The following is a 24,714-nucleotide window of genomic DNA, read 5'->3' as shown; positions in this document are numbered from 1 at the left end:
TCCCCTTTGTGTTGTTAATTATTTGAAAGTGAAATCACATAAAATCAAGGTTATGGGACCACAAATGGGATAACTAAGACACAACAAAACTACCTGGACCTTTCTATAGACTTGAAAATCGTGCCTACCTTGCGCTTGTGCTCCTCCTCCTCTTGCATCTTGACCTGAAGCTTTCGCACCATCACCTGCCTCTTCCATTCAGGGATCGCTTTCCCCTGTTCGTCATGAGTAGGCACTAGTGCCTCCACATCAGCAAGGCTCGTCTTCCGCCCTGACTCTGCTCCTGTTGTGCCGCCACCACTGTTCCCGTTGATCACAGAGTTGGAAGGCAGTTGCTCGTAGCTAGCAGATGTTGACATAGTCCTGCCAGATCCAGAGCCAGTTGAACTGGGGCTAGGACTAGGGGTGGCAGGTGGGGATATGACAGACGTATTAGATGGTGGTGGGGAAGACTGCTTGGGTGGTGGGCTAGATGTGCGGGTCTCTGGTGGAGATGAAATGTTCCCCTGGAGAAATTTAGAAAGAGATGGAAAAGAGAGCACAGGGCATGACAAAGGCGCTTGTAGAAATTGAGTGTCACATGACACTCAAGTTTAACTCATATGTATGATCGTGTTGACCGTTTGAGATGTGTTAAGTAGTTGAGATCATGGGTTGCCAGTTTCTTCATAATCTATAGGAACCAATGTTGTATTATATCTCAGAGAAAGCTTCTTAGCAAAACTATGATAGAATTTGAACCTGGAACAGATAAAAAAACTAAATGGAGCTAAGTACAGGACTACACTCCCCATGACCAAAGTGATCTATCCACTGAGGTTATAGAGCTCTGGTTTACCCTTACAAACACTATCTCCACATTTTTTTACAAACTGGAAGCGTTGTTTAAAATGTAATTTAAAACAGGATGCAATCATTTGCAAACAAACTATTTTTACCAACAACAGTTCACAATGTCCTGGCAAACCTCATCCGAAGCTTCAGCTGCCGGCTTGAAGGATGACCCTTTCATACCCAGTCATGATACTATCACCTGTTACCAGTGAACCTGTTTACCTGTGCAATGTTCCAAACTGGTGTTTTCTGAACAGTATACAACTTTCCCAGTCTTTTCTCATTTGACACGTTTGGCATCAAATTTGGAATAAGCATAAGGCTACAAAAATTAAGTTGATAAAATAATACATTAAATATATTATTTTTGTAGCATTTTCAGTTGAGTATATGTTAAAAAGGATTACCAAATGATCACATTCTGTATTACACATTTTAGAAAGCATCTCACTTTTTTATGGAATCCAGGTTGCCACAGGCATGTCACTGGATACATAATCATGCCGCAAAAAAGCTGTGGCTGCATTTATGAGAAGAGCAATGCTATATTTGGCACTGATTGTTATATAAATATGTCATCAGTAGTGGAGGAAAGTTGTGGACCTACGTTGTTGCCTGTGGGTCCACTGCTGGAAAAGACAGTAGTGTAGCCTTTACTGTGAGGTGTGGGCTTGAGGCTCTTCCCTGCTTTGATCTCTGCCAGCAGCTCAGAGTTGTCACCAGTGGGGGACATCATGTTGAAAGATTTTGTGCCTGTAGACAAAATGATGGAGTAGAAAAGTGAAACCGAGTAGAAAGAGAGAAGGAATAGAAAGAGAGAGAAAGAGAGAATGAGATACTCTGAAGACAAGGAAGCGAGAGGAGGGTTGGGTGGCATTTCAGTGTTAAATATTTCATTCAACCAGACAGGTAACAATACTGACCTGAAGAATGATGGAGAGTGGCATGAGGTCATTATGGTGTGCTGAGCTGTTGTCTCTCACTGATAAGTTCGAAAACTTTCTTTTTAGATTTGTTTACTTTCACTGGCATTTGTCTCTGCCTAAGACACATCTCTACGAAATTGTTGACATAATTTGAATTATTCAGTATTCTTTCCAACAACTAACTGCACTGAACACGTCTCAGAGACGAATCAAATAAACCAATGAGATTTCAGCACATTAGTACATTATGTTAACAGTTACAGTGCGCCGGGAGTAGATTGGAGGAGCAATTAAAAATTATTTCACTACAGTGAACTCAAAGAGAAGCAGCACACTACCTCTTTCAGAATGTCACATGATGCATACACAGCTAAGCTACTGCTGAACTTTGAACTTTTTTTAAAAGTAGGTCTATGCTAAAATATACAGCTACCATTGACACTAATCTGCTTATAGCGAACAATGCAACAAATTCACACAGACTTCAACTACGACCTCGTAAAGGTAATACTTTTACAAAGGAACCTTGTTTTCACTTTTTACAGACAGACAAAATAAAAGAAACTTTAAATGGCAATCAGGCAATGTCAAAGTCGTGCTTACATGTGAGGTCTTATCTTACTGATTGAAGTTTTTCAAAACATCAGCATTTCACAATGTTAACATTAAAACGTAAATAACCAGATACACATCTATTCAAACAGCATGCTGAAATGTCAGTGTTTAAGTACCAAAATCTGGAACTATTTGTTGATGCAACAACCTTTCAAAATGTAGCTGGAAAAGCCTCTAATCAAACAGGATAGTATAATGTGCAAGTCCCATTTGTAGCAACAACACATATTTATTTTACAGCATTTAAATTTCACATAATTTGGCCCAGATACCACAAGAGCCAACAGCTACCTCACCTGTATTAGTGAACGCAAATCTCCAATGAACTGAATATCCTTAGTCCCTCACTGATCACTCATTTTCTATTGGGGAATGGAAAAAAAGTCCTCCCATAAAAATGTTCCCTGTTGAGTTGACCACAATGGTCTAGATGGGCACAAAGCCTTGCTGGACTGCCACCCCTCCTCACTCTCCCTTGCTCTGCCTCTCTCTCTCTCTCTCTCTCTCTCTCTCTCTCTCTCTCTCTCTCTCTCTCTCGGGGAGGAGAGAGCAGCTTTCTATTAAAGACCCATCATCACAGTCGGGGGAAATCTAAAGGAATCACCAGTAACTGGAAGTGACAGCGAGCTATTGGCAAGCCTGCCAGGAATTAACACTCGCTTGCACGCACACATCCGCGCGCACACACAGGCGCGCGCACATACACACCCACACAGGGTCACCCTTCAATCCCCAGCTTTTTAGTCCACCGTATTGGACCAATCCTCACCGCAGCAAACCCGCCGTACAATCATAAAAGTTCATGACATGCGTACAATCTCACCTGACATTTAGTGGATTACAGAGAATAAGAGTGGTGACAGACACCCCCGAGCCCTGTATAATGCACAGTTGTACACACTTACAGTGTAACCTGTGAACAGTTTATGGATAAAAGCCACTGAACCCTGACACACTTTTACATGTGACAGCTCTTTTAAAGTTGCAGTCAACAGATTACGTTGGTCAATAACTCTTCACTGCCAGGTGCAATGAGTGCTACCAGAACTCTTCTTATAAAGTTAATGTAAAACATATTCTTATTTAAATATAACCACATTAGTCACAAAAAAATTACAATTATATTTTGGCCTACCTTCACCCATAATACCCTGAGAAATCTTCATTTCAGAGCTCCAGAACATTTTTTTTAAATCCACAATCAGATATGTTTAAAGGTTAAAATGTTGTTGGCGTACTTTGTTTAGGCTAAGGGAGTGCCAGAGTGAGCATAAGGAGGGTGGAGCTGTGACAGGGAGAGAACATTTGACAAATAGCTTCTCATGATGGACATCACAGCACAAAAGGTTTTCTGCTCTGGGTGAGAAATTCAAATGTACTTCAGACAGAGATGCATCCTGTGCATGTCCTGTTAATCATTAGAAAACATTAAGAACTCCTAACTGTCTACAGAGTGCTGCAGACACATTTTCACTCAGCCACCTGGTTTGTTGCCTTCATCACAATGAGTTACTGAGCTGTAAACTCATCACGAGATCTCAGACGTGCTGGTGGCCTTTAACTTTATGACCACCAAACTGCCTGTTAACGACCTGGTTAATGCTGTAGAACAAATCCTATCATTACACACATGGCTCCTTTGCACTTCACTTAAAGACGTTTCCTTTGCAATACAAAAAGTATTATCTTCTTCCCTCTGTCGAACAAAAGAATACAATGGGGAAGTCAGACCTGCATTGTTCCAGCAGCATTTTCATCCAGCCACCTGGTTCAGTGCCATCGTCTCAACGAGTATCTGAGCAGTAAACTCGTCACAAGCTCTCAATTGTGTTGGCAGTTTTTAATTTTACGACCACCTAATTCCCTGTTTATTACCTGATTAACACTGAAGCACAAATCATAGTATTAGAGAGCACACACTGCTCTCTACAGGTTGAAGTATTTTATTGCTACCCTTCCATTAGGCAGCAAGTCGAGCAGAAAGAAATGAGACAAATGGCTTTTTGGTTGAACCAAGCGTCAGATGAAATGCATAGACTGTAAAAGGTGCCTAAATGAGGCAATTACTAGTTTAAAACTTAAATGAAGTTGCTGTTTATTACACTATAACACTGCACTAGAAGTTGACCTTCTTGCTATGACGACTCAATGCTGAAGCCACATGCTGGAACCGATCCTTCACTTAAACCTTTGTTTGAGATAATGAGCTTCTTCATATCCTGCGTGCATGACAAATATGCTCCTCATCAGAAACTTTGTTCTTAACCAGTTTTATTATCTGTGTACTGTGTGTATGTTTTACTAATTATAAAATTATCAGAAAATATTCAAAGTGTATTTTACGACCAAAGTACAGGTGAGAATTTTTTTTCCTTAGGTTGATGTTTTGACCAGAAAATTTTGTGGTTTGTGGTGGACCGGAAAGTTTCACTGCGATGGTCATTATTTAATGGTCAGAATGTAAGGAAAGTAACAGAGCATTAAAACTTGTACAAGAAAATGGATTCAGTTCAACCACTTTCTGAAGGAATCATGTTGATGTCTGTCAGACTTTACTGGTAATTGTGGTTTTGTTTCAGTTTACAGTGAACTTCCCACAGTTCACTTGTTGACTGCTTTCTGGTGGACATCATCTACACCTGCACCTTTTCTCCTGTTAGAAATAAATATACTCCTTCACCTCTTTTAAAATAGATGTGATATTAGAGACATATCTATCAGACTCCTGTAGACTCTAGATTGTGATTTGAACATATTATGACATATAAGAAAATGTCTATTTTAAATGAACAGAGTGAACTGATTTTGTCCAAAGACCGGTGAACAATTTGTACTTACTCTTCATTTGTTTCGGTGCCCCTCCCTCTGCCTGAGAGGCAGACATATCCCCGCCTTGACAAAGCGTCAGTGAGGACAGACCATGGCAGGCAAAAAAGGGGGAACAAAACACAAAACAAACAAAAATGGAGAGAAACAGGTGGAGATGGAGCAGGTGAGAGACAGAACGTGCAAACAGAAATGTCCATTAAGGGGTTAAGGGGGAGAAAAATGACTGGGCAATGTTAGCAGAAGGACAGTGCTGGCTTGACAGTTATGAAAATGAACTAGAACAGCATTAGTATAATATTGTTAATTACTACCAAGAGAGAAAAAAAGTCTTCATGTTGCTATTGTCTGATGTCTGAGCACCTATGGCATCTTGGATCCCTCTTGGACCTGAAAGTTTCTCCCATTTTCCCATTTTTTGACAAATAATGATTCCTTTTTGTGTGTGTGTTTTCAGGTTTAAAGTTGGCACTGCTTAATACTCTAATCCAGGTTAGGTTATGATTGCTTTCATATGTGAGTATGCTGCGCTTAATTTTACTTCCAAGTGTGTTATTTGCTATATAATCTGTAGCTTAGTTAGTCTTGTAGCTGATTATGAATTATTTAGATCTATCTGTAAAGTCCTGTGAGTCTGTAAGAATTTATGATCATAGGTTATATGATCTTGAACGTCATCAGGGATCACCCAATTTACAGGGAAAACTATTACTTAAAAACTTTTTAATTTTAAAAGTTAAGTTTTTAAAAAGTTAAACTGCTGTATTTTGGAGAATGACAAACTGCCACATCCTACCCCACAGGTCATTTCTTTTCCAATTCTAAAATCTTCATGTATTTTCAAGACTCGTGGGAACCACGTACAGTTTATTTGTACCATTTAAAATACTTCACAACAGTTAAAGTTTCCCTGCTGCAAGAACACACACACACACACTGTCAGACAGCAGCATCCAGGGCAGCGACAGGCACTTAAGGAAATGGCTGAACTCTAAACCTGTTCTCAGGGTAACGGTAGCTCAACATCATTAATTTATAAACTGTTATTTAGGATAGGGTCAGTCTCAACTCATCTTTAACCAGTTAGATAAGTTAGATAGTCAGAGTCCATTAATAATAGGAGTTCTGCTTTCTAGGAATAATTGTAGAATAACGCGTAGAAGCATAACATTCACCAGAAAAATGTGCAGAAATCTATTGCCTTTTTCGTTTCTTTTTTAAAAAACTTTACAGGACAAAATAGGAAATTAAGAGGAAAAGAAAATATGGAGCAAGAAAAAAACAAAACAAAACAGAGACACTCACTTCCTGATGAAGAAGAAGGGCGTCGCTGGTTGGAGGAGGTGCTACTGGCCGAGTGATTCTGGATGGTCGGCGTGTCCGGGGGCAGTGGAGGAGGCGGAGGAGGTGTTGGCGTTGGGTTGCTTGGGGGAAGAGGGGGTGGAGGCGGTGGAGGTGGCGGCGCGACCGATTCCTCCGTGGTACCATTCTCAGAGCTGTGGGCGGGGTTGTCGGTGGGCTCCTCCAATAACATGGAGCCCTGAAAGGGGAAAGGGAGGGGCACAGCAGAATTAGTCACACTGATGCAGGCACTCCTGGAAGGTTTCTCCTAGCAACCACGTTGTTGTATAACTCTAATATTTGGTCACTGATAACAGTGATGTGACCGATGGGCCACACCTCTGAAACACAGATGATTAAAATGCATTTTTTCCTTTTTTTTTCCTTCCTTTTTTTGTCTTTGGCAATTGGTGTAATTGTTGCTTTTCTTTTGAAGCTGTATATTCTTAAAACATGTCAAATAAGGTCAAATGAAAACAAATGAAAAGTAGTTAGTTAATAAAAAAAATTTGTTAAAAATTAACGAATCATTTATTAATCGAAAATAATCAATCAAACCTAAAAATGATAGTGAATTTGTTCGCCCTCCTTGTATTGGGACATCAGCTGAATCTCCTGCTGGCAGTGAGCAGTAAATGCTTGCACACACTGTCAGCAGTGACAGATGTACGCAGCCCTGTTAGATGTGCCCTCCCTCTGCTTCCTTTCGTCTTTAATCAACTCATAAAGACATAATACCCTGTTGCTAATAACAGTGCTAATATGACCTAATCTCCAGGGGGAGAAACTCTGAGGGGAAACAGTGGGAAGAAGCCATCTGTTACTGTGAGTGATAGTGATTTAACCCCCACCCAGCAGGCACGTGTCTGACGCGTTCTGAAAGTGTGCCGTAACCCTGCTGGAATCAAATTAATGGACCGTGACATTCAACTGGACCCCGCCCCTCCTCCATTCTTTGGACGCGTGCTCATCATTGTCGCCCCTTTTACTTTTCGAACCCCCCAGAGAGGTGGGGGGAGGGGCTGTGTCCAGATGGATCTTGGCAGCACGTGCCATTGCTCCAGTTGATTAGCCGTTCCATCTGCTAGGGTGCCTCTGAGACCAGGAGGGCCCCCACTGAGGCCTTAATTGGCTCAGTGAGGATTGTACCCCGCATCACCCACAACACCCCCACTCCTGAGACCCATGAGATTATAAGAACACCTCCCCAGGGACACTGATGTGAGTCTAACAGACTCTCATCATTCGGCTGCCTGTGGAGGTATGTGGCAGCAAACAGGTAGTTTAACAGACAATCTGAGCACATGCAGTCGCAGACAGAATTTTTAATAATTTGGGATAATTTAATTTTAATAATAATTAAAATAATAATAATAATAATTTAATAATTTCTGGGACAAGTACAAAATGCAATTTAACTTGTAGTTGAGCATCTAAAATATGTTTACCTATGCAAGCTCTATAATAATGAGAAATAAATCAGTTGGGTTGCCAGCAACAACAACCAAATGCAGCTGGATTAAGACAAAATTTTAAATTCAAGCCACATTCACTTTAGTAATCAGTAGTATCAGCATTGGGGGTTTTTTCAGCTCTTTGACTGAGTTAGAAGAACAAGACTGATCAAATGTTAAAATTTCAATGCCATTTCTGTCACATTTTACATATGTGAGTATCACAGTGTTTGTGGAAAAAAGTGATGGAACATTGCTAAATTAAGGTGCCATATCAACAGAAGATGAAATAACAAAGATGAGTTACAGATTATTCTCCTTTCTAAAGGACTTCTGGTCATTGTTGATTTCCTTTAAGTGCTCTCTTGTCTGGGAACGTCCTGAGTTTGTTCCGCCACAGGTTCTTAGACGGTTTACACAACAGGGTGGAGACTCAATGGAAATGAGGTGGCAGTTTGCATCAGGTGGCAATCCAGAAGCTCAAGAGGACATGAGATTATGTAACATGCTGAGTGGTACAATGTGCAGGCAAATATGGCAGTCAGTGCAGTAACCTAATGCCAACACACCATCAACCTGCTGCCCTGAACAGGAGCTTTATGAGGGGCTGAGATGCCCACAAAACAATAAACAGTACCACCAGGGCACAGTATCTGGTATTAAACCTTTACTTATCCTACACCACTATCCATTAGAGTTAAATTCCATATACTGTCATACTTTATAATATAATTGACACGACAAATTAAGTATGTGAGATGAACTACTTCGAGAGATTAATTTTTTATGAGTGGATGTCAGATGACTCAGTGAAGGCACAGTGTTTTATAACATGACCCACGTGATTTAACAGTTTTTTTTTTATAATACACATGAATGTCACTATGTGTGCTTCCATGTGACACCATGAAAAACATAATAAACCATTTACAACTTTAAAATAATGGTCCCTTTCAGTCATCAGCTCAGCACTTTGGTTATTTATAGTAATATAGAGAAATACAGACCCACACGTAGCATTTTATGGGATCACCAGGCAAAGACATCAAGAAAATAAAATCTTTCCTGAAACATTTGAAATGAATCATAACACTGACCACACTGATGCTGTGATGAACAGCAGAGGTCTGGCTTACCTCCTCATTGGGCGCCATGCCTTTGCTCCCTCGGGGCTCGGCTGTATCGCTGCCCAGGGTCTTGTAGTAGTCCCCAGTGCTGGGCTGCTTGCTGAAGCTCCTCGACTTCCTGTTTGAATCCACACGTCGCAATTTGTCGTGGCTTTCTCCAGGAGTCAGCTGCTTAAGAGGTTAAAAAAAACAAAAACAAAACAAAAAAAAAACAACAAGAGTGAAATACTGCTGGTTCAGCTCAATCCTTAACATCCATCTGCAAGTTTTTCAAAATGTCATCTTTATTAGCACAGGAATCAAAACTTCCTCCCATTTAGAAAGGAAAGAGATTTGGAAGATAATTAAACATCACTTATTTTAATTGAGAACCTTTGAATGTTTGAGGGAAATTAGAGTTGAAATTGAATTGAACTGAACTGAGAAACTGTGGTGCTACCGCACTACTGTCTGCACTGTAATTGTACTTCTGTTACCTATAATTTTGCATACAAGTCCAATTGTCCTTGTATAGTTTCTATTTCATTATATGCCTATTTTTATTTTATACAGTTTTGATAATTTTATTATTCTTCACATTTCTGTATTTATATGTTCTCATTTCTGTCTTTAGTAAATTGTCAAGTTATTAATTGTTTTTATTGCAATCTCTTACTGTGATTCTTTGTCACATATCATAGCAAACTCAATATATTCGGGGTTTGGACTGTTGGTTTGTGCATTTCTTTGAGAATTTTTTTCAACAAAAAATTAATTTTTGAATTTTTGTGTATTAATGTAGTTTTTTTTTCCTTTTTTGAATAAAAAAGAGTCAAAGAAATAACAAATGATGCAAATGATGATTCTTAAATGATGGTTGCCAACATAGATGTTTGATTGACTAAATAACAGAATGATTGACAAATTTTCAGAAATACTGAGTGGTAAATTGCAGGAAATGGTCTTATTACGATTAAGCTGTGCTTTTCAAATGAACTCGTTGCTTGTGGGACAACACACAGTGTAAAGCTTACTTGCTTAGTGGCTTTTGTTGCCAGATTAGCTCCCTCGCGTGACCAAAACAGCCTTATTTGAATGACGGAACAAGGCTTTTATTCAGTTCCAGTAAAACCACTGATGTGTATTTTAGAGGTAAAACATTACCATTTATGATTCACGTGATGACTGCGGGGTCACAGAACATAAAGAGTTCACATGCAGCTTTTGTACTAATGTAAGACCGGACCCGTCCTGTCCACAGAGCAGGGTCACCGATCACTAACCTTTCACTTTCCACTCTGACATCTGTGACAGGAACCGTAAAACTGCTGTCATCCGATAGTCGTCCCACTACTATACCATACCATATTACATGTACGGGTCAGACTGTATTTCAGCAGAACCAGAAATTAGCAGTGGACAGACGACTAACATGCTTCCTCAGGTCAATCTGTGGATATATTTTCCTAATGCAAAAAGCCTCGCATTTGCATTTCATACTTGGCTCACAAAAACAAAAAATTTGCATAACATCTTTATCTATTAATTACATTTTTGCCCAGCAAAGTGTAAAAATTGTGTCTAGACTGCACAAACGTGATTTTTTTTTTACTTGTATATTTTATTGTATATTTACTTGTTGACAAAAAAATGTATAGTTACTTTGCCTTTCAAATCCAGGGAGCCTAAGACTTCACTTCATTTACATGTTGATGCTAACAGACACCACAACTTTTGAAAAAATCCAAACAAAAGCCTCAGACGTCAGGCAGATGTCCAATGTTAACATAAGCGGAAATAATGCACAGCCGACCCCTGACCTCTCCCTCTATGCGGTGTCATGTTCTGAGCTCTTTTAAGCCTGTTTAGTTGTGTTGACTCATGTCTGCATTCAAAGAAATGCTCCCTTGAGCACTCGTTGTCAGGTGGGAGGGTAATGTGAGCAGCGGAGCGCTACAGAGGGTTTGACTGTCATCCTCTGTACCAAGCATTTTTACACAAACCTACACAGAAAGATAACCTTCATTCCCATTATATACTGATATGTCTGTCAACATGAAGTCAATGTTATGTAACCGTTTTTACAGTCTAATGTTTTTCTATGTCTTACAAGGTTCAGCACATTTGCATGTGATTTTGCAAAAACCTGAGATTATTAAATATCATACAGAGGAGGTTTGTGTCCTTTTAAAATGAGTATAAAGTTACAACAACCCATTATGATAAAATGGTAAAGGAAATTTCAAACTAAAACGAGACAACAGATGCAACACATTCAATATCCAACCATAACAACTCAAACAGCTCCACAACTTGGAGATTAACCAAAAGATGCTACAAAACTTGTAAGAACTTCACGGTATCTGAAGCCCAAACTTGTGTACATCGCTTTTAGCTCTGGTAAAAACAAAGCCTTCTTCCTCCTCTTAACACCTTACCTTTGTGTTAAGAATCCCCTCCTGGAGCTCTCCTCCAGTCTGCACCAGAACCTCATCCACAAAGCCCAGCAGAGCACAGAGTAGCTGTCACCAAATCCAGAGTGCCACGTCCTCTGCACTCACCACTACACCACTCTACCTCTACCTGTCACTCTACCTGCCCTCTCACTTTACCCACAGACCTCATCAATAACCTATCAGGCAGGCCACAGCAATGGCAATGATGTCACCACCATCCCACAGACCAACCACTCCCCAACCCTGTCCACTGACTCTTATGCAAAAGACAAAGACCCAGGTGCTGCCCTCAACATGGCTGAGCATGCTCAAATCTCTCAGGCTTTGGGAGTATTAGAATATTCGAGCCTTTCGTGCCCCAGCAAAAAATGGCAGGAAACGTACTAATCACAGCTGAGATCTCAAAGTCCAGTTTGCCTGGAGTGGGTTTAAAGAATAAATAAAAATGTAAGAGGCAAATGTTTCTCATGGCAGCTCCACATTAAAACATCTGACTGCAGTCAAAGCAAAAACAGACAAATGAGGTGAGCAAAGCAGCAGTAGAGAAAGACTGCACAGTCAAAGACAAACAAAAAACAAACAAACCTGAAACTTCCTTTTGCTTCCAACCGTAATCAACAGCGATCTTCCACTGTTTTCTACACACCAACGTGTAACATGTCTACAGGTTGTGAGACTGGTCCATCTGATCGGCTGTGTCCCTGGATGAGGTTACTGTTCCCTGTTACTGTGGCACCCAGGGTAGATTGTTTTTCCCAACGTATATGGTTCACACTGATCTTAATTGTGCGTGTTTGTGTGTGCACGCTTGTGTGCATGTGTTCTGATGCACTGGCTTTTGTTAAATTGTTAATGAGGATGTGCCTGGGCTGGTCACTTGGGTACCAGTTCAGGGTGAGTGGGTGGCACTAATTAAAACTTCTTTCCCATATGGCTGATAACACATGTGTACACACACAGCTCACCTTGGAGACAGGACACCATCACTACCTGTGGACTTTTCACCAACTAACAACATCTTAGTTTGCACAGCAGATCTGCGCACACAGCCTCCATTTTTCTCACTGAACAGTTGGTCATTGCCGCAAATTTACATTTCATTACATTACATTTATTGTTAAAATAAAGACTAAAACAGTAACTATCGTATTTATGGTGTTGACCGAATATGACTGGACAATGTCACACTACCACCTTACTGGAAGACATAGTAACACTCACAAAATAAATTCTTCATGAGGTGAAAGTGATCTCACATCTCTTTTGCTCATCTTTGTCGTAACTGCAATGTCCTCTGCACAGCTTCAGAACAGCAACTTTGAAGCAGAAGCAGCAACAAAACTAATGTTGATGCCAATTTTAATTGCTGCCCCTTGTCAGCCCTTTAAATATTTCTTTTGAGTGATCTGGAGCCAGATTAATTACTGGAATTAAGCTCAAACCCATCACAACAACCATTGTTGGTGTCAACCCAGAGGACCTGCCACAGTAATGAGCATCTTTGTTGCTTCGTTAGCCATGCTAATACAATAACATCACTGTGTACACCCAGACGAGGCACACTGTTACATAAGAGCAATAGCCGAACTGATTAGACACAAGGGAAAACAGAAGTGAATGACCAGTTCATCCCCAACACCCGATCCTTCTTCTTTAGGACTGTTCTCTCAGGTCACAGGCTCACCAAAGAGTTACTCTGAGCAATTTTGTTCACATATAAGAAAGACAAGGAATTATTATACTCTCTAATTACAAATAATCCAGAGGGACAAACAAGCATAAACAATGATTCAACAAAAATTGTGATTGCCAGAATTTAACTCTTAGATTGAAGATTTAACTCAGGATTTTGCTCTATATGAGGAAATCTTTGCAGATCTCTGAGGTCCAACTTAAACGGACTTGTCTTTTGGGCTCAAGGAGGAGCCCATCATCTCTGTGCTCACCTTCTTCTTGCCACTGTTGCACTCCACATGCCGCAAGTTGCTTTTCACCTTCAGGAACTCGGCTGACGATGGCTCCTTCGGGGGCTCTGGGGCTGGATAGCTTGGGGGTGGAGGGGGGGCCGGGGGAAACTGTGGGGGAGGAGGGGCTGGATAGGTTGGTGGTGGCGGGGGCTTGGAGGCGGCATCAGCAGTTATCTCATTGTTCTTGGGTATGCTGGAGCCAGTCTCTGGATTGAGCATGTCCATATAGGCCTGCATGTCTGAAATGGCCGACTCTGATGCACCTGTGACAATGACACGGTCCATGTTTAATACAAGGTTTCTTACAGGTGTTAACCTGTATTTAACCTTTCAACATTAATTCCATTTGTTTTCTTAATGCACATTTCAAACATGAAGGAGAACCATGAGTTAGTCTAATGACGGTCCATCTCTTCACAGACCACTAGGGTGCAGCACTAGTATACCATGCACCTGTGAGAAAGAACACACTGCAGCATGACGTTAGCTGCAATTCACTAAATAGCTGAGGGGTTCCACCATTGCTGAGATGCTGTATTTGGCATGTGAAAGAAATGGCAGAATTTATGCCTAACTGACTGAAGATGGCAAAGCTTATTTCATGGAACTGAAAAAACATATTTATCTGCTGAGCTCATCAGCCTTTGAAATTTCAATTCAGAAACAGAATGAGACATCATTTGGAATTAATAAAAATGAACCTTATCACGCAAAGCAAGTCTCTTGACCCCTTGTTGGTTCATGTTAGACACAAACTCTTAATCTAACATGTAATTTAAATTTGCAGACCTGTGTGTGCGACCGTGTTCAGCTGAGCTGAAGGGCCTCGTGATGTTGTTAAGCTGCTCCTTTTCTCCCCGGTGCTGGACTGGCTGGAGTTGGCTGAGTCGTAGTTGGACATGGAGCTGGATGGTGAACTGATGTCAAAGTGTGCCGTCTGACCGGTGGGGGGCATGGTGGTGTTTGGGGATGAGAGGCCTGAGTCCGGCTGCTTGTACTCGAGGTCTGTTGAGGGGTCCCGAGACAAAACGCGGTGCTCCACACTCTGTCAGAGGACGCAGTTCATGAGTAGAAAAACCAAGACCACTAAACTATTTGTTTATTCTTAAGCAACAGCTCATTATTAAAACATGTCTGGTTCATTTAGTTTAGATGTAAAAGGAAACTGGGTCATTACACATGTCAGATACACAAATTATTGTTTATATGAATTGTGTATTTATTCATTCATCAGTTCTTAAATCCCACTACCTCTCAGTCCCTAATGATTTAGATGAGAAGAACAGCATTATAGTTTAATTAGTGCACACTAATGAAACATCTCACAGCTGATCAAAAAGGCTCTGGGGCCCTCTGCTTTTCCCACAGCACAGCACACAGTTGGCTGAATGTCCCTACTGGGAAGAGTGCAAGAGGGCGGAAATATGTTTCCCACACACCAAAGAGAGCTCAGTGTGGAGGAGTTATTATTCCTCTGGCCACTTGGGGATTTCACTGGGCTGAAGCTGAAGGCCACTGTATGTCAAGTGTTAATAGCTCTGGTAATTAGCAAAGATAAACTGATGTCAGTCAAGAGACACGTTGGCTCAGCAACAGCTGATTTTTGTCTGTAATATCCACAGTCTTGTGTTTTCTAAGTCTGCATTTTGTCTGTGGTGCACCAGTTAAGCAATAATTAAAATTTTCTGTTAGAACATGTAACATTTATCTAATATTAGACAGACTTTGGACCACAGTTTGGTTGTGGAATATATAGTCACTATAGTACACATGATAACTCATTATTTCATGCAGAGTGGGATGAAGTGGACATTTGTGCTATTGATGAGACAAACAACACAAGAATTCACAAACAACAAATACTCTATATTTTCTTGTTTTGATGAGTAGAGCTCCCATTAGACCAATTAGTGTTTGAAAATGGCAAAAACACACTGATGACCCCAACTGTGATGAGAACCTAACCAGCAGAGATATTGTGCAATTACCATGTGCCATGGTTCCCCAACTTATTGGCTTGAAACTCACTTAAAATGAGGCAAAGTCTACTTCTGAACCCCATCACAGGAGATAGACTAAAATATGAACAGTTCAGCCAAACAATGATGTTTCTTCTTTCTTCTTGAGAATTATGCTGGGTTGCCTTTTGGGGTCACAACATCCAGACTGGGAAGCATTGACTTAAACAGCTGCAAGTCAGTGGAATTATTAATATATCCGAGTAGCATATAATTAAAGTGCTTAGTGTTAGGAAAATCATGTGAGTCTTAAGTAACAATGTTAATAACGTTAATATCGAACCAATGATTTGATCAAAATCCTGCTGAAATCACAGATTTCTGTAGAATGCAAACTATATAGACAAAAGTATTAAGACACACCTCTTTATTACTGAATTCAGGTGTGGTATGAGGTTGTTTTTCAGGAGCTGGGCTCGGTAACTTGATGCCAGTGAAGGGAAATCTTAATGCTTTAGCATACCAAGACATTTTGGACAATGCTATGCTTCCAACATTGTGGCAACCGTTTAGGAAAGGCCCTTTTCTATTCCAGCATGACTGTGCCCCAATGCACAAAGAAACATCCATAAAGACATGGTTGTATGGGTTTGGTGTGGAAGAACTTGACTGACCTGCAAAGAACCCTGACCTCAACCACATCAAAAACCTTTGGCATTAACTGGAACGGGTATTGCGAGCCAGGACTTGAACCAACATCAGTGTCTGACCTCACAAATGCTGCGCTGCATGAATGAGCAAAAATTCCCACAGAAACACTCCAAAATCTTGTGGAAAGCCTTCCCAGAAGAGTGGAAGCTGTTGTAGCTGTAAAGCTGTCTGTGTATTTAGAAGGCAATGTCATTAGTCCCTGTTAGTGTAATTGTCAGGTGCAACAATACTTCTGCCCATATACTGTATGTAAGATTAACTTTTCTTCATGTACCACCTCCTTAAATACACAGAATAAACTATACCTGTTTTTTTCTTACCTATGGATTATTTCTTACTTCTCTCACTGATAAATTCCCTCTAGGTTTGACCACAGAGATCAGAGGTCACAATGTGGGTCAACAAGACGTGTTCAGCACACTTGTGTGTCTTACCATGTTTTCCACAGTGCGCAGATACTTGGCACACTGGGAGTGGCCATTGTATTCGGCCAAGTCTGCTGCCGTGAAGCCATCCTGGTCCCTGATGCCTAGGTCCACCCCATTGACCACAAGGATCTGACAGCACTGCACATTGACATGAGAGAGACAGAGGACAGATACGAATAACATGGAAAAAAATGTGACTGCTGTAAATTATCCAAAAACCTTCCAGATAATTAGTTCTGTGGAAAACGTGTAAAACGTTGCTAAGAGAGAAGGCTTAATTTACTCAACCAAATGTTAGACAAAGTAACAGGTCAAAGTGGTGGCAGAACTATAAGCTTGAAGCCATTCATCCACAGTGGGATGAAAATCAAATCAAACGTCAAACACTAAATCTTTCTTCAGAAAGTCTTTACATCCCAGTATTAACATGCCACTATAGTAAATGTATACTTGGTTATCCCACTTTTGAGAGATATTTGGCCACTAATACCAAAACTAGAGAGAGGAGCTCAATGTGTGGTTCAAAGACCGGTTTGACCAAAACTACTGTGTTTAATATAATAAACTATTACAGATAATGTTGCAACTTGTCAGAAAAAGCTTTACTTAGTGCTGTTCTGTTACACCAACGATTGCAAATAAGACACAAACAAACCTCCAGTTCACCGTTCTCTGCAGCGTCATGTAGCGGCGTCCCTCCCCAGCTGTCGGTGACGATCTCTCCGCCGTGCAGCAGCAGCCAGCTGAGCACTTTTGCGTGGCCTCGACTGGCTGCAAAGTGCATGGCTGTGGCCCCGTCACCATCCCTGTCTGTCAGGCCAATCTCTGTGAAACTCGTCTGAAAGAGGAGAGGATAATGAGATAGGTTACTGCCATTTGCTAAAACATTCAGAATTAATGAAAGCTGCTTTTAGGGGAAAAACTAAATAATACAACCTAGCAAGTGTACGTGTTAGGTTTTAGACAGGCACCAGAGATAACAATGCATTAAGTATGGGACGTGAATGTTGCAATAAATCAATGCTTTGTTTACATGTAGAGTCCTGGCATGCCAACATACCAGCCAGACGATGACCGTGTTGTGGCCCATCTGGGCAGCAGCATGCAGGGGTGTCATCCCGTCATTGGCTCTTATGCTGGAATCCGCCCCACAATCCTTGACCAGGTATTGGACGACCTCCAGGTGACCCTCCTGGCAGGCCAGGTAGAGCGGCGTGGCACCATTTTTAGTTTGGGAGTTGACAAGACTGTAGTAAATAAAGAGACACATAGAGACCAAATATCTGTACTGACTGTTCACTTCATATTAACATACATACATACACCAAGAAATTAATAGTTGTAACTGTGGATTTATATGCAACTCACTGGTATTTGTGTGTGATGTTTTATAGTATCGTAGTACAAATGTTACTAATTTACTGAATTACTTTCGTCCCAATTCACAGCCGTCTTAAATATAGCTCAAAAGACTTTTTAAACAGAAGCAAATGATTAAGTGAAAATTTGAAATTGATATTATTTATACATGCAGGAAACAGTGTACATTTAAAGTAGAATGAAAGAAATGATTATTTGTTTTCAGGCCCATCAAACAAAAAGACAAAGGCTTGGATTTCAAATACCAATGCAACACTTGAATTCAATGCAAGTCCATTACAAATACCCTGTCAAAAATCTAAATACTTCCACTGTGTCTAGAAACAGTCAAATTCGCTCACTTTTATCACTTATGTAATTACTTTTGAGCAACGCTTGGAAAATTACCCATTTAATCCTTAAACAGAAAATCTTAAATTCTATCCAAAAGTCAAGTCAAGTCAGTGATTGTTCTACCAGACCCAGACTGAAAAAATCTTTTAGTCAACAGCACGAATGGAACTAAACACATTTACACTAAGAGTGAAAGCTGAGATGCTTGGCTTAATCACAATGTTTCCCTCCCTTATGGAGGGCTGGTAACAGCTCTCCATCAGCCCAGTGTAACCAAATCACTCAGTCTTTAGCAGTCCCTGGTTGGTCTTTTATCAGCAACCTGATTAGAATTCAAGTAAAACATGAAGACTTAATAATAAAAGAGATTTAGTAAAGTTAAACTGATTTTACTGGGACCGAGGCATCAGTTTTTGGAGCGGCTAATAAAACCAAAGCCACGGAAAGACAGCTGCCGTCCTTTATGTACGTTTGTAAACAGTTCTTCAACTGAGGTGTCACCACACTAATAACAGATAACCTAATTCCACCTAGATTCCTCTATACTCATAAAAATCAAATAATTTATAATATCCTTTCATATCTAACCAGCATACAAACAATGTGGTCTATAGACACTACAGTCCAGTTATTGCTTAAATTCTTTGATCTGTCTGTTGTCAGAAACACAAATGTTTTCTGTTTTTAAATTCAGCTGACAGGCTGGAAGTGGAAATGGAATCAACAGGTAACTGTGACAGGAAAACATCCCTTTGTCAATGTCAACATACGGCTATTTTCAGAGCAGACAGCAGTGACGCTGAGCCAAATCCCACTCCCTTTCATTTCCAAAGACTCTTAGCCCCGCCTCCCAAGCAAAAGCTCATCCAATGCCCGTCTGCCTCCTTGTCCCAGATCTTTTCAGTCACAGCGTGATGTCAGGGAATGAACGAGTGCTTCCCCACTAAATCCCATAAGGTTGTGCTTTATTTGGAGACTGACAAATGAGCAATGAGTCTCCTAAGAGGATTATCACTCCACTGGCTTTGCCCAGCTTGCTGCTTAACCAAGGGTTGCACCAGTCGCCAAGACAGTAGGTGAAGAGGAGGAGAGAAGGTGAGGGAAATGAGAGGATGGGCTTAAATGGACGGGTGGATCTCATGTACACAAACATGACCCTGCCAAACTTTCCCACAAAAGGACGTGGCTCAAGGCCAAAACTCTGGCAACTTAAGACCCCACCTTAAAACAACATAATACACAAAGTTGTATCTGCTTGTGATCAATCAGGTGAAATCCTGAGCCAGAGAAGAGATACACACTTTGACAATAACATTGTCTGAGGAAATTGTGGGCTTGCCTAACACAGTTAGTCAGGCGTATGTCAATGTCTGAGACACGGGCCTGTCTTTCAGGAAAAATGTTCGAATACACAGCGGAAGTCCGGGTGACGGGAGGGAAAACAGCCAAGTCAAAACAAGCACATCTTAAATATTTCAGAATAAAAGGGGGAAGTAATCTGTGGTTCTGTCATCAGGAAGTGGGCAGACAGATGAATAATTCACGAATGTAACCAAAGTGGGCTGAAGTTCATCTGCTCACTGGGATCTGTACGCAGGAGAGAAGCTTACATTTGTCATTAATTCGAACCACAAACGTCGTGAGAGTGACAGAGCTGAGTGCACTGAAGGTAAAGTAAGGGCACGATTCTAACAAAGCACAGACTGCCTTTGTCACAACCTTTCAAAGTGAAGAGGCTCTAAAGACGTGCTTTTGGAGAACAGGTGTAGATTTCAAAGAGCTAAGAAAGAGCTCAGCCTTGTGTGACGACAGAGCTAGCGAGTGGCACACAGGGCATTACGTTGTCAGTCACTTTGTCACTCAAAGGAAATAAAACACACTCTAAAGTGGCAGACATTTGATATATTTCCAGTTCAGCTCCGATGAGTAATTTACTTCAGCAACTGTTTGTCCCCTGTCCCCTCCCTTCCCCCACATATACGGTAACAAAGACGAAGGTTATCTTCATTACTAGTAAAGTAACCGATGTCACACTAATGGTCTCCTTGCCTGATAAAGGCTTGTTAGCTTTTCAGTGTCCTTCCCCGTCTAAATAATGAAAAATGTCAGGGGAGAATTTGTGCCCTTTATTCAGTTGTGTGACTTCAGTTTCTTGTGTGTGAAATCTTGAAAAATTTTTCCTATTACATTGCGAAAATGTACTGATTACATAATACACAGCTCACAGTAGACTAGAACAACTATAACAGAACGACAAAATTAAAGCACAAACAACATAGGTCTACTTTCTGGTACACAGTGGGACATGTGATGTCGTAGTATATTCATGTGAAGCTATATTTCCCACTGAAGCTATACATCATCGCGACTAGATAAAACAATCTGGTGCTCACCTCAAAAACCACACATATTGCTAATGTATCCAGTGGGTTTTGAAGCCTCTAGAGGAGCATGTAATCATTCACTTAAAGAATTGCACATCTAAAGTTTAAATTTGATAAGAAAGCTGTTTGCCTAAAAGCACCTCAGAATGGCATGCTGTGTTGCATTTTCTCAGTTTAAACCTCTTGTTGTAAAAGAGAACAGAAATGGGGTTTTATCCAACTTGTACCATGAAGTTAAGAAGATTAGTGTGAAAGAAAGTGCAGCTGAGCCACTGGCTGAGTAAAAAACTCTACTCACCTACTTACCCCTCACTTCCCCATGCCCGAACGTAATGCTGAACACCACCTAACTTAAGAACCAACCACTCAACACAACTGAACCACAACTGAACCTCTTTCTGCTGCCTCCATAAATAATAAGTAACAAGCTGAATTTAGAGACTTATAAAAATTTCCTCCAACCCTAACAACAAAAATGACCTTCAGAGAAGAAGCACTCATATCCTCTCCTAGTGTTTTATCTTTGTCACTTTATTCTGCTGGCTTTATATTCATCATTATCCATTCTCTATGCTCGCACTGAAATTTTACCTTGCAACTACATCAGATACTTGGATACAGGATGAAGTCACGCTTCATTTTGGAACAAGCACTTTTCTTTGAGGTCAAGGAAATGAATGTCAGCATGAGTTCATTTTATGATACACTGTATGCACTAATTGAGTTAAGACTAGATGAGAAATGAGGAGACTGATGAGTCCACCTGAAGTTACTACTGAAGTTAAACCAGGACAACAGAGCGGTCTGCCTTTCTCAACTACATGTTGGATTTATGGTTTGGTCAAAGATCTTAATCTGCACTAAATGCTTGCATAACCTCATAGCCTCTCTCTCATTCACTCTTTTGTGTAATGAGACAATCAACAGGCACATGAGCCTGTTGGTTTTGGTTCTCAGGGATGGACGGGTGAACAAACTATCAATTCAGATGTCACTTATAAACGGGGATAAATTGTTATGTTTCGCATTTGCAACACCTTCATCTAAATACAATAACCACACAATAAAAAATACATGTACAAACATCTCTGTGGGTACTGAATGCACTGAAAGTCGAACCAACAATGGCCTTCCATCACACTGGGTACTTTTTTTTGTTACCCAACCAATGAATGCATGTGATACATGTGATTTTATTTGTGAGTTTCAGTGGTTGTTGTTGTGGTTTTAGTTGCTCCTGTAGATCCTTTGATTTTCTGTCATGAAAATGTGAGAATGGATAAAATTTTCAATATAAATATAGATTGGTAGAAGCCTTAACCCTCAAACTGGCGTTCAAAAGTGGTGGTTTTCAATGATTTAAGGCTGTCTTAGCGTGAACAATGTGATATAATGGAAATAGATGGCACTAGTGGTGCTTGAGGTGATCAAAGAAAAAAAAAGAAAAATACACAAATACAGTAATCATGACATCATTAAATCATACTCAAGATAAACCTCAGACCTTGTCATAAGCAGTTTCATGTTAGAGGTATTTTCCCCACAGAAGGAAGAGTGCAGAGTGAGAGGTTAGCCAGCTATGCTAATTAAGCTAGTTGATGTTACAGCTTGAATACTCCACTTAAGAATTAATGGTTACATCCTGCACTGTCCGAGCAGGGCACAATCCTCATGGGCAGATGCACAGTTCCTTCTGCACACTGATAAAATGTAGTTTGATAGCAAGAAAATGGTTCCTAAACAAAACTGTTCTTAACAAGGAGGTCTGAGTTTTTCAATTGGCACTTTGGCCACCACAAGCCAAGTGCCATCTAGAGATGGCAGACATCTCCATAGCCGATATCTCCAAAACTCAGCAACCTGCACCAAAACAATCTAGAGGGATAAACAGCACTACACGTCAGAGAAAAAAACATGTATTTTTGATTCGGGGGTGAACTGTCCCTTTAAACCACTGGTTTATGTGTTGCTACAAACAGAGAATGCAACAAAAGACCTGATATGCAGTTGACGTTGCAATGTTTACTGTGTACTATCCATTAGTGTGTGTACTATTACCTCTGTGCAGCAACACAGCAGGCTGCCAGTTGCTGAAGTGATGATGTAACAGCAGAGGTCATGCTGTCCACGATTCAAGTGGAACAAACTCTGAGCCATCCAGTTACCTCTTAATACTCACTGCTACAAATTTGCAGCTTGTAATAAACCCTGAAACAACAATGTTATCTCTCTTCTGCAAAGTACCATTGTAAACAATGCCTGAGGCCAGTGAGTAGAAAGCAGTCCGTCTATTCAAACGGATTTGTTTTCCTCATTATCTTATCGCTGGTTGGCGCTACTGTGTGTCGCCATGGAGATGGTGGTAAACAGCAACAGTGGGAGTGGTGGTGGAGAAGAGTGAATGGGGCCCAGCTATCAGGGAGCTACCATGTCCCTGAGACTCATTAAATTTTCAGCAGCTATGCACCTGTCTGGGGTGCAACCAGACAGTATTGGAGGTGCAGAACATAAGGTTAGCTCCTGGACAAGCCGCTCATCCTGCTAAGGTCATCAAAGTAAAAGCGATTCGACAGACAAGGTTGTTTAGTTTGAGAACTAAGTCGTCCATTCATTACATTTCCATGTCTTTATGGCAGCACTTAGTGAGCATTGTTGACAGTTGACACAGGCACCAGCAGAGAGAATGTCGATGACATATGGTTATCTCCATAATTTCCTTGTTTATTCTTTTATAACCTGACAGGTGTTGTTAACAATACTGCTAAACTGAAATGCAAACCTAACAAGGGCAATAGTTTTGACTACTTGACATTATATTGGCAAATGTCAATAAAATAAAGACAACTTCTTTGCAATTTCTACCAGTCTCTACAGACAAGTCACCTTACCTGTCCATTCTCTGTATCTGTGTCAGTTTAATGCATTTGTATGTAGTGCTGCTATGCAGTCACAAGAAACACACACAATCAGATAATTAATATAGCAGGGAGCCTGTGAAACTGTGCAGCTCAATGCAGGTTAATACTCCAGAATTAACCACAGTAACATACGTAGGCATTACAGAATATATATAGATATAGATATAGATAAAAAACACACTATCACTACACATCAAAACTGCAGTTCACAATACCACTGCAGTATAATTTCTCATGTCTTACTTGAGTACTGAATCCAACCAAGGTTCTTCAGTGTACCTCTTCTCTTAATACTCTGCATGATGCAGTTATACAAATTTATGAAATTTAGTAAACGCTGCATAATAATATTAATAATACTGGGGCTTTGATGCTGCACCACGATCACACACTTTACTGCCATCTAAACCAACCTACCTGGTGTTGGCTGTACAAAACATACTGAGCTGACTGAAATGGGGGTGTAGCAACTGGGGCAGCAAATAATGAATTTCATTATCAATCAATCTGCTTATAATTTTCACCATTAATCAATTAACCATTTAGTCTATGAAATCAACAAATTTCCCAGCAGGTCGAAGTCTTCAAATTTCTTTTGTACAACCAACTGTTCAAAACCCAAACTGTTCATTTACTATCATGAATGACAAAGTAACACATTCTTACATTTAAGAGGGTGCAACCAACACGTTTGGCATTGTTGCTTGAAAAATGACTTTTAATGACATCATCTTATGCTCTACAATGTTGTGATGGTAATTTTTCACTGTTCTGTGATGTTTTATAGGCCAAACTATTAATCAAGAAAATAAGCAGAAGATTAAATCAATAAAGAAAATGACTGTAGATTGCAGCCTTACAGTGCAGGTTAATAAAAACATCAGATCACACACATGGCTCTCATGCAGCTATACAGACTTGTGTCAAGATTATGAAAATGACTCTAGATGCATTACATAAGCAGCACATGGTTATACCAGTGTGCAGTATTTTGGGAAAGTTAAACCACTTAGAGTTTTTTTTTCTAAATGGGATTTGAACACAAAGTATTTAGATTGCTCTGCAGGTATCAAAAAA

General features: G+C 40.4%; 1 protein-coding gene across 4 annotated transcripts in view; it reads right to left on the bottom strand.

Moving 5' to 3' along the window:
• espn (espin) overlaps window positions 1–24,714 on the bottom strand; it is a 40,033-nt gene that overhangs the window by 11,867 nt on the left and 3,452 nt on the right. For 2 of the 4 annotated variants that reach the window (XM_046397353.1, XM_046397355.1), the window contains exons 3-11: window positions 17,683–17,869; window positions 17,278–17,460; window positions 16,629–16,760; window positions 14,315–14,570; window positions 13,505–13,788; window positions 9,133–9,294; window positions 6,507–6,741; window positions 1,442–1,587; window positions 129–506 (exon numbers count right to left, since the gene is read on the bottom strand). In XM_046397353.1, the coding sequence (XP_046253309.1) occupies window positions 129–506; window positions 1,442–1,587; window positions 6,507–6,741; window positions 9,133–9,294; window positions 13,505–13,788; window positions 14,315–14,570; window positions 16,629–16,760; window positions 17,278–17,460; window positions 17,683–17,869 (1,963 nt within the window). The remainder of the gene's footprint in view (window positions 1–128; window positions 507–1,441; window positions 1,588–6,506; window positions 6,742–9,132; window positions 9,295–13,504; window positions 13,789–14,314; window positions 14,571–16,628; window positions 16,761–17,277; window positions 17,461–17,682; window positions 17,870–24,714) is intronic. The other 2 variants (XM_046397354.1, XM_046397357.1) reach the window with 1 other exon arrangement.

Source organism: Scatophagus argus, chromosome 8 (assembly GCF_020382885.2).
Source record: "Scatophagus argus isolate fScaArg1 chromosome 8, fScaArg1.pri, whole genome shotgun sequence".
Classification (NCBI taxonomy): domain Eukaryota; kingdom Metazoa; phylum Chordata; class Actinopteri; family Scatophagidae; genus Scatophagus; species Scatophagus argus.
The sequence above is the reverse complement of the archived record's forward strand: the minus strand, read 5'-3'. Positions and strand labels throughout refer to the sequence as shown.